Source organism: Rhinolophus sinicus, chromosome 14 (genome assembly GCF_057876585.1).
Source record: "Rhinolophus sinicus isolate RSI-liver-muscle chromosome 14, RSI-T2T, whole genome shotgun sequence".
In the NCBI taxonomy this organism is placed as follows: Eukaryota; Metazoa; Chordata; class Mammalia; order Chiroptera; family Rhinolophidae; genus Rhinolophus; species Rhinolophus sinicus.
This window is the reverse complement of record NC_142514.1, coordinates 153,982,372-153,992,791: the sequence shown is the minus strand read 5'-3', so window position 1 is coordinate 153,992,791 and position 10,420 is coordinate 153,982,372. Positions and strand designations below refer to the sequence as shown.

The following is a 10,420-nucleotide window of genomic DNA, read 5'->3' as shown; positions in this document are numbered from 1 at the left end:
TTTTCTGAATATTTGAAATAGTTTCTAATTCAAATGACATTTTTAAAAATAACAAGTAGCTTAACATGGCTGTAGCATGAAGAACACTAACGCAAGACATAAGAGCTAAGACCTAAACTTTTAATATTTACACCAAATGAAAACAAGTTTTAGAATTTCATGAAGTGCAGGGAGGAAGAAAAAAAATATGTTATGTGGGCTGAACTCCTTACGTTTTATAATGGAAGTCATTTGATACACTGGTTAATGCTGATAAATTAAAAATATACATTTATCCTTCAGAGCTAATAAAAGAACTAAGCATAGAAAGTGTAATAAATGGTTGCCTCTGGAGAATGGGATTCAGGGAGCCTGTCACCTTATATATACTTCTCTATCATTTGGAAAGAAATTATACACATGAATACATTACTGCTACGATAATTGAAACAAACAAAAAGTGGGTTCAGGCCATGGTCAACTTTCAATCACCCTATGATAGGTTCTGTTCTTTCATTATAAAGCCTCACAATGCAAACTTACACTGCTTGACATTGCTCCCCAGGCTCACAGTGGTCAACTCGAGTCTCCACAACAACGATTACGTACTGGAAGGTGGACCGGATGGCGTAGGATGGGAGAGGCTGATACGTGAGTGGAAGTGGTGCAAATGCTGAGAAACATCTCGGTGAGTGAGCGTGTCTCGAACATCTCTGGCCTCTGAATTGCCCACAGTTCCTGCACAGGAAATTGCAAGGTCTGTCCAATACTTGATAAACTTTTCGTAGTCACCAAATTTCACTCCAGCTGCTGCACACATCTTGCGATTTACAGGACAGCAAAGTATCCTCTGGCATCACTCAATCCCGGAAAGGCTCTCTCCTTCGGCACAGGTCAGCTCTCCACCTCTGGCTAGAAGAATGAAACAATGGTAAGAATATATACCGAGACCTGTCTTATTTCCAAAGTCAGTTGTGGTTTTTGCGCTAAGTTCCCATCCCTGTGTTTCCAATGTGGGTGCTACATGCAGAGGTCCTGTGCATCCTTTAGGAAAAGGCTGGAGTTATGAAGCTCTCTTCTAGCATTTTTGGGTGCAGCAGCTCAGACTGTGAGAAATGCAAATGGAGTCAACCAGAACCTTTCTCCCTTCTGATCCACTTTGCCATATTCTCCCCTTCATTCTAACCATTCAAATCTGTTGTCATGGAAAGAATGTTGCCTCTTAAACCTTAATTCAGGCAGCAAGGTACCATGCAGGTGTTGCTTCCCAGAGCATAATTGCTGTTAACCCAGATTTCATTGTTTTACTGGCTTTTCAAAGTTATTTTCTCTTTTGGACCCGGCAGAGTCCCGGGAGTAAACAGTCCACTGGGATTAATGAGGAGTGGTTCATGAGGCGACTATTGAGCTGGTTTAAGGGAAAGTGACAATGCATTGTGAAGCACCCTAAGGCAAGCAATAACGCAGCACTGTTTCCACCCCACAGCTTAAAGTGACCAGGGACAGAGCAGTTACCCAGAAAGAGCATAGCCATAGCCAAAGCAATAGCGGTAGGAGAGAACGACCAGACAGGTGGAGAAGGGTTGCCACTGCCAACACACAGCCCAGCAGGGAGAGTGCCAGGAAATGAAAAGCCCAAATCTCTCTTCCCCTGCCCTCGTCTCCTGGTGGCTCAATTCGATCAAAAACCAGTACAGGATCCTCCTGATGAGGTACCTAGAAGCCACCCTCTTGGGATGCCAAACAGGGTACAGAAGGATGGAAAGGAGATTCTCAGAACAATTGGAGACTATCTCTCACATCTCTTTGTCCTCCTCACAGTTTTTCACTTCCTGGGTTTTTCTCTACCTCAGTGTCATGAAATCATTTCTCATCTCGTCTCTGTCAGAGTTATTTTTCCGACTGTTTGCACCTTCTTTCTCTAGTGTTACTTTTATGGAGCAATCACCTACATTCATCAAAAATGCCTTGAAATTGGAATGTAACTTAAAAAAGGAATACATATTCCTTGTAAGTGTGGCTCTCTAATAGACTCGCTGCAATGATGACTTAAACAAGAGAGAAAGGTTATTAGACCTGGACTGGAGGCTTCAGGGCGTTCAAAGATGCACCTTCCAACTCTCTGCTCCCTATCCCGATCCCCATGACTATTTTGTAACTACCAATTTGTATTTCTTAATCCCTTCACCTTTTTCACCCAGCCCCCAAACCCCTGCCATCTGGCAACTATCAATTCATTCTCTGTATCTATGTGTCTGATTCTGTTTTGTTTGCCTGTTTATTTTGTTCTTTAGATTCCACATGTAAGTGAGATCATATGGTACTTGTCTTTCTCAGTCTGACTTGTTTCACTTAGTGTAATACCCTCTACGTCCACCCATGTTGTCACAAATGGTAAGATTTCATTCTTTTTATGGCTAAGTAATATTCCATTGCATGTATATGCCATATCTTCTTTATCCAATTGTCTACTGATGGTCACTTGGGTTGCTTCCATATCTTGACTATGGAAGTAATGCTGAAATGAACATAGGGGTGCATACATCTTTTTGAATTTGTGTTTTGTATTTCTTCTGATAAATACCCGAAGTAGAACTACTGGGTCAAAAGTTGTTCTATTTTAAATTTTTTGAGGAACCTCCATACTGTTTTCCATAGTGGCTGCACAAATTTGCAATTCTACCAATAGTGCATGAGGTAAAAGACCTGTACTCAGAAAGTTATAAGACACATTATTTTCGCCACATCCTCACCAACACTTGTTGTTTGTTCATGTATTGATGATAGCCATTCTGATAGGTGTGAAGTGTTATCTCATTGTGGTTTTAATTTGCATTTCTCTGATGATTAGTGATGTTGAGCATCTCTTCATATGTCTATTGGCCATTTGTATGTCCTCTTTGGAGAAATGCATATTCACGTCCTCTGCCCATTTTTTTTTTTAAGATTTTATTGGGGAAGGGGAACAGGACTTTATTGGGGAACAGTGTACTTCCAGGCTTTTTTCCAAGTCAAGTTGTTGTCCTTTCAGTCTTAGTTGTGGAGGACGCAGCTCAGCTCCATGTCCAGTTGCCGTTGCTAGTTGCAGGGGGCACAGCCATCCCTTGCAGGAGTCGAACCGGCAACCTTCTGGTTGAGAGGACACGCTCCAACCAACTGAGCTATCTGGGAGCTCAGCGGCAGCTCAGCTCAATGTGCCATGTTCAATCTTAGTTGCAGAGTGCAGAGCCCACCATCCCTTGTGGAATCGAGGAGTTGAACCGGCAACCTTGTGGGTTGAGAGCCCACTGGCCCATGTGCGAATCGAACCAGCAGCCTTTGGCATTAGGAGCATGGAGCTCCAACCACCTGAGCCACAGGGCCAGCCTCCTCTGCCCATTTTTTAATTGGATTGTTTGGGAGGTTTTTTGGTGTTGAATTGTATAAGTTCCTTATAAATTTTGGATATTAACCCCTTATCAATATATCATTGGCCAATATCTTCTCCCATTCAGTAGGCTGTCTTTTCGTTTTGTTGATGGTTTCCTTTGCTGAGCAAAAACTTTTTAGTTTGATGCAGTCCCATTTGTTTATTTTTTCTTTTGTTTACCTTGCCCAAGGAGGTATATCAAAATATATATACACCTCTTTGTTAAGAGCAATGTCAGAGAGTTTATTGTCTATGTTGTCTTCTAGGAGTTTTATGGTTTTGGTCTTACATTTAAGTCTTTAATCCATTTTGAGTTTATTCTTACATGTGGCATAAGAAGGTGGTCCAGTTTCTTTTTCTTTTGTTTTTTCTTTGCATGTATCTGTCCAGTTTTCCCAACACCTTTTATTGAATAGACTGTCTTTACCCCATTGTATATTCTTGCCTCTTTTGTTGTAGATTAAATGACCATTAAATGGACTTATTTCTGGGCTCTCTATTCCATTCCATTAATCTATGTGTTTGTTTTTATGCCAGTTCCAATACTGTTATGATTACTATAGCCTTGTAGTATAGTTTGGTATCAGGTAGCACAATACCTCCATTTTTGTTCTTCTTTCTCAAGATGCTGTGGCTATTCAGTCTTTTGTGGTTCCATATAAATTTTAGGATTATTTGTTCTAGCTCTGTGAAAAATGCCATTGGTATTTTGATATGGATCTCATTGAATTTATACATTGCTTTGAGTAGTATGCACGTTTTAACAATGTCAATTCTTCCTATACATGAGCATGGTATATGCTTCCATTTATTTGCATCTTCTTCGGTTTCTTTCTTGAATGTCTTATAATTTTCTGAGTACTGGTCTTTTACCTCCTTGGTCAAATTTATTCCTAGGGATTTTGTTTGTTTGTTTGTTTGTTTGTTTGTTTGATGCAATAACAAATGGGATTGTTTTCTTAATTTCTCTCTCTGGTAGTTCATTATTGGTGTATAAAATGCAACCGATTTCTGAATATTAATTTTTGTATCCTGCTGTTTTACTAAATGTATTTATCAGTTCTAGTGGTTTTTGGTGGAATCTGTCAGGTTCTCTATATAGAATACCACATCATCTGTAAATCATGACAGCTTTACTTCTTTTTCAGTTTGAATGCCTTTTATTTCTTTTCCTTGTCTGATTGCTGTGGCTAGGACTTCCTGATTGAATAAACATTTATTGAGTACACACTATGTGTCCCACACAGCTAGGCACTGGGCATATAAAAAGTACTTCTGTCCTCATAAAGTTGACACACTGAGCCATTTTGAGCCCACCTGGCCCAGCTATCCTCACTCCTGTCTTAGCAAGTGGTCATATTCCCCTTATGCTTCTAAAGCATGGTCTCTTTCTCCTCTGTGGACAGGCCACTCTTACTAATGAGGGTGGCCCTTGGTCATTTCTGCATCCTCTTGACTTCATGCAGCTGAGAGAAAATTTCCAGCCCAGGACAGAGTAATATTTGCACACATAGTCCTCTCCTGGTCTGTCAGATTCTATCCCAGACATTTATCTCCTCCTTCAAGAAATTCTGTGGACACAACATAACGTCTGGACAATGAGTGAGGCATGTAGAGACACGATGGGACTACAGAATATTCCCATATCAGTAGCTGGTCTGTATTGCAGTAGAGAGAACATAGGCTCTAGAATCATATAGAACTGAGTTTAAATCCAGGTTCCAGGACACCAAGGCTGTGTGGCCTTCAGGAAGTACCTTAATCTCTGCAAGCCTCCATTTCCCTCCTTTGTAGCACAGGGACAGTAATTCCCACATAGCAGAGTGGCCATAAGAGTCAGAGATCATACAGCAGGTACTAAGGTCTCGTTTCTGTTCTAGTGACACCAGTGGAGGGTTCCCGAGCATGAATGCAACTGTCACAGCCTGGGGGACTGCACTTACTCCAACAAATGGAAGTGACCAAGCCATTCCTAAATGTGACACGGTGACCCTGACCCCAGCCCTTCCGGTCTTCATCATTGCCCTGGTGGGGCTGGCAGGAAACGCGGTTGTGCTGTGGCTCCTGGGCTTCCACATGCGGAGGACCGCCTTCTCTGTCTACATCCTCAACCTGGCGGGAGCCGACTTCTTCTTCCTCTGCTGCCAGATTATATGTTCCCTGGAGGCACTCATCAAATACTTCCATTCCATCTCTATTGGCATACCCTGCTTTTTCATTACTATGTCGATCTTTGCCTACATCACAGGCCTGAGCATTCTCAGTGCCATTAGCACTGAACGCTGCCTGTCCGTCCTGTGCCCCATCTGGTACCGCTGCCATCGCCCCAGACACATGTCGGCTGTCATGTGTGCCCTGCTCTGGGCCCTGTGCCTGCTACTGAGCATCCTAAATGGGAACTACTGTGGCTTCCTATTTAGGAATCGTGACAAAGATTGGTGTCGGATGTTTGATTTCATCACTGCTGGGTGGCTGATTTTCTTATTTGTGCTTCTCTCAGGGTCCAGCCTGGCCCTGGTGACCAGGTTGCTGTGTGGCTCCCAGCGGGTGCAACTGACCAAGCTGTATGTGACCGTCCTGCTCACAGTGCTGGTCTGCCTCCTCTGTGGCCTGCCTTTTGGCTTCAAGTGGTTTCTGTGGTACTGGATTGAGCATCCTTGCAGCATGTTCTCAGATTTTCTTAGAAGGACTGGGATTACCCTGTCTAGTCTTAACAGCAGTGCCAACCCCATCATTTACTTTTTTGTTGGCTCCTTTAGACAACAGCGGAAGCTGCAGCAGACCCTGAAGCTGGTTCTCCAGAGGGCTCTGGAGGACATAGCTGAGGAGAAGAAAAGTGGAGGAAGCCTTCCTCAGGAAACCAGGGAGATTTCGGGAAGCAATTTCATGTAGTGATTCTGTATCAAACAAGCCTCAGTCGCAGAAGTAGTATTTCTCAAAGTTTATGTGTATAATTGTGTAAGGACACACACACACACACACACACACACACACACACGGTTAAAATGTCTCTGTAAAGCTGTTGTCTGTTTGATGCTAGAGCTTGAAGTTTGCAAGGCTGAACTGGGAACAGGAGCTAAAACCCATGAGAACTTACCACAATGCATGCCAGTCTCTCTAAGTGCCTGCAGTTTTGATGATGTGGGAATTCTGAAGGAGAAGTTGGCTTCCTTCATCATGGAGCTAAACACATACCTGGTCCAGGAGTCAGAGACACTGAGGGAGGATCCAAGTGAAGGTGGAGCAGCTGCAGGCCCAGCTGCTACTTTATACCAATTTGATGAGCCAACAGAGAAGCAACACTGTGCATGAGTGACCTGGTAACTTGCACTAATCTTTCACACATAAAAACAATATGGCTGCTGCTTCATTTCCAACCACCAAATGTTGTGCAAAATGTCTCTTTTGATGCCCACCTTAACTGGAAACATACATGGAAGGGAAAATAATTCTGAGAAATGTAATTCAGACTAGCCAAGTTTCAAACCCATCGCAGTCTACCCCTTGTCAACTTGGCACCCACGAACACCTCATTAAACCATAGTTAATTCCAAATAAAAATAATAAAGCAAAGTCAAGCTTCTCCCTAACATGATATACCTATCTCACATATACCTGAAACATACCAACCTTTTCCCCAAAAGAGGATACATCTTTTCATGTGCTATTGACCATTTACATATCTTTTCTGAAGTGTCTATTCAAGTCTACTATCCATTTTTATTGGGCTGTTTGTCTCTTTATATTGATTTGTTGAAGTTCTTTATATATTCTAAATAAAAATCCTTTGTCAGATTTATGTATTGCAAATATTTTTTTCCTAGTCTGAGACTTGCTTATTAATTTTTCATTATCTTTTTATGGGCAGAAATCGTTGGGGTGTTTTATGAAATTTAATTTACTAATTTTTTTCTTTTATGGTTAGCACTTTATGCAGTCTAAGAAACCTTTGCCTACTCCAAAGGAAACAAAGGTATTCTCCAATGTTTTCTTCTAATGGTATTATAATTTTTGCTTTTTACAATAAAGCAAAATTACATTTAGATGTATGAGCCGTTTCAAATTCATTTTTGTACAGAGTTTGAGGTAGGGGTCAAGGTTCTTTTTTTCCCCCATACAATTATACAGTTGTATGGCACATTTGTTGAAAAGACTCTTTTCCTCCCATTGAGTCATTTAGCTCCTGGGTCAAAAAGTATTCTTATAAGCCCTGGAGTATTTCTAGACATTCTGATCTGTTCTATTAGTCTATTCCAGGAGTCAGCCTATGGACCAAATCTGGTTCACTGCCTGTTTTTGTAAATAAAATTTCATTGGAACATTGCCATACCTGTTTATTTACATATTGTCTGTGGCTGCTTTCGTACTACAACAGCAGAGTTGAGTAACTGTGACAGAAACTATATGGCCCCAAAGACTTAAAATATTTACTATCTAGCCCTTTACAAAATAAGTTTGCTGATGTCTGGTGTATTCTTAAACCAACACCCACTGTTCTGGTAACTATAGCTTTGTGGTAAGTCTTAAAATCCTGTAGAGTATGTCCTCAAATTTTGTTTTTCTTCTTCAGAATGATTTTAGCTACCTAAGTCTTTTGCGTTTGCATATAAATCTTAGAATTAACTTCTTAATTGCTACAAAACTCCTGATGAAATTTTGACTGTGATTGCATTGAATCTATTAATTAATTTGGGAATAACTGACATCTTAGAATAGAGAGACTTTGAATTCATTAACATGGTATATCTTGCTATTTATTTAGGTCTCCCTTAATTTTTCTCAGCAAATTTTTGTACTTTATACTCTACAAGTCTTGCACACCCTTTGCCAAATTAGTACTTTACATTTTCTGATGCTATTGTACCAAATATTTTTTTTACTTCATTTTCTGATTGTTCATTACTAGAATATAGAAATATAATTAAGAGCAAGATGGCTGGATAAGAGGCTCCTGACTTTCCCTCCTCCCACAGAGGATCAATTTCCTCTGAAAGAAATCCAGAAACAAATTGAGGGACTCCTATAGATCAGGCAATTGAGAAAATGTGATAAATTTCTTTTAGCTCATGAGAAAGAAGGAAAGAAATGGGGAAGAAAGAGGAAGAGAGGAGCTAACAAGATGACCAGTGGCTGCTTGAGTACCTGGTAGGGCAAAGGGCCAGTGAGAAATCTCTAGTGAGGGGAGGGCCAAAAATGTACATTAGAACAGAAATGTATAATATTTATATGTTGGTTATTTGTTTATGCGATATAATGTATGGCCTCTTCCCATGACCCTCATATCTTCAATGAAGTCTTCACCACACTTACAAATAATGTGGATAGATATATGGGGAGTGGGGAGCATTGTGTGCATGTATGTGCATATGTCTGTGGGTGTGTGTAAATCAAGTTAGATGAACTTTCCTCTGGGAAGATACACTAGAGAAAAAGAGATCATCTATAAACCAGATGCTGAAGACAGAGGTGATATAAGCATGCAAGGTCCCAGATGACATCTGAGTTATCCAGGACAGTATAAATTAAACATGGAGAAAAATAAAAGAAAGATACTCAAGGCTGGAGACAAAATGATGCCAGAAATTAGACTCAAGTGCAGGTCACACAAACTCCTTAGCTCCCTGAGTTTTCTAGTGGGCAATCTGAAGACCAAGTCAGTCACACATTCATGATGTATAAATAGGCAAACTTCCCAAGAGAACAGCAAATGTACTTTGTACCAAGATCAAAGTATACTTTGCCCCGGGACACTCTCATAACTCAACATTCTCAACTAGATCCTGACAGAAGACTTAACCATGAGCTTCTGCAATGATTTCTGACACCAAGTAACTGGAGTCAGGCTAAACTTCACAGATGAAAGGCACAGTCCTCACAAGACTGCCCTCATTTAGACACCAGCTGAAAGTTCAGGGGAACCCTGGCCAACCTCACTGCTGACCAGCTGGCTATAGATTCAGTGTTATGCACTATCCCTCAGGTTCAGCTATTCTCTAGAAAGACTCACAAAACTAAGGAAAGCACTATATTTACCATTACAGTTTTATTATAGCAAAAGAATACAAATCAGAAATAGCCAAATGTAAAGGCATGTAAGACAAGGTCTGAGACAGTCCCAAACTTGAATCTCCCATCATTCTCAGGAATGTATCACCCTTCTAGGACACCAATGTATGGAAACATGCAGAGTATTGCCAACTATGGAAGCTCACTGGAGCTTCAATATCCAGAGTTTTCACTGGAGTTACATTACGTAGACGTGATTATTTGACTCATTGCCATGTGGTTTAACTCAATCTCCAGATCCCTCCCCTCCCCGGGGCTCAAAGTCCCAATCTATAATCACATGGTTGGTCTTTCTGGCATGGTCAGCTCCCATCTTGAGTGATATAGTTAGCATAAATTATCTAGGGCCCACCAAGAGTCACCTCATTACCACAAACTATCAGGTATGGCCTGAAAGGCCCACCATGAATAACAAATACTCTCCTATCACTCTGAAAATTCCAAGGGTTTAGATGCTACCTACCAGGAACAAGAACAAAGGCCAGCAAAATTCTTTATTAGATGTCCTCTCATTGGTTGTTTCTAACAACAGAAGAGAAAAAAAAAAAAAAAAAAAAAAAATATATATATATATATATATATATATATATACTTATATTTATTCATAAATGTTCAAAGCATCTTTATTCACAATTTCCAAATATTTGAAAACATCCAAATATTCAGCAACAGGTGAGTGGATAAACAAATTTTGGTATATTCACACAAAGGAGAACAACTCAGCAATAAAAAGAATGAAGTAGGGATATATGCAACAAAAGATTACATAGTGCAATAGTCCATTTTAAATAAGAAAAAAACTATGCTTTAGTGACAGAATACAGATCAGTGGTTGTCTGGGCAATTGGTTAGGTTGGAAGATTGATTGCAAGAAAGCATAATGGAAATTTTGGGGGGTAATAGAAAAGTTTTATATTATGACTGGTGGTGGTGATTACACAGATGTACGTATTTGTCAAACCTCAT

The 10,420-nt window shown here is 40.4% G+C and overlaps 1 protein-coding gene across 1 annotated transcript; it reads left to right on the top strand.

Moving 5' to 3' along the window:
• Positions 1-689: 689 nt before the first annotated feature.
• LOC109436403 (mas-related G protein-coupled receptor member X2-like) lies at positions 690-7,116 on the top strand. The gene is made up of 2 exons (XM_019714943.3): positions 690-910; positions 5,269-7,116. Exons 1-2 carry the CDS (start codon positions 900-902, stop codon positions 6,278-6,280), a joined length of 1,023 nt encoding a protein of 340 aa, XP_019570502.3. The 5' UTR covers positions 690-899; the 3' UTR covers positions 6,281-7,116.
• The last annotated feature ends 3,304 nt before the right edge of the window (positions 7,117-10,420 follow it).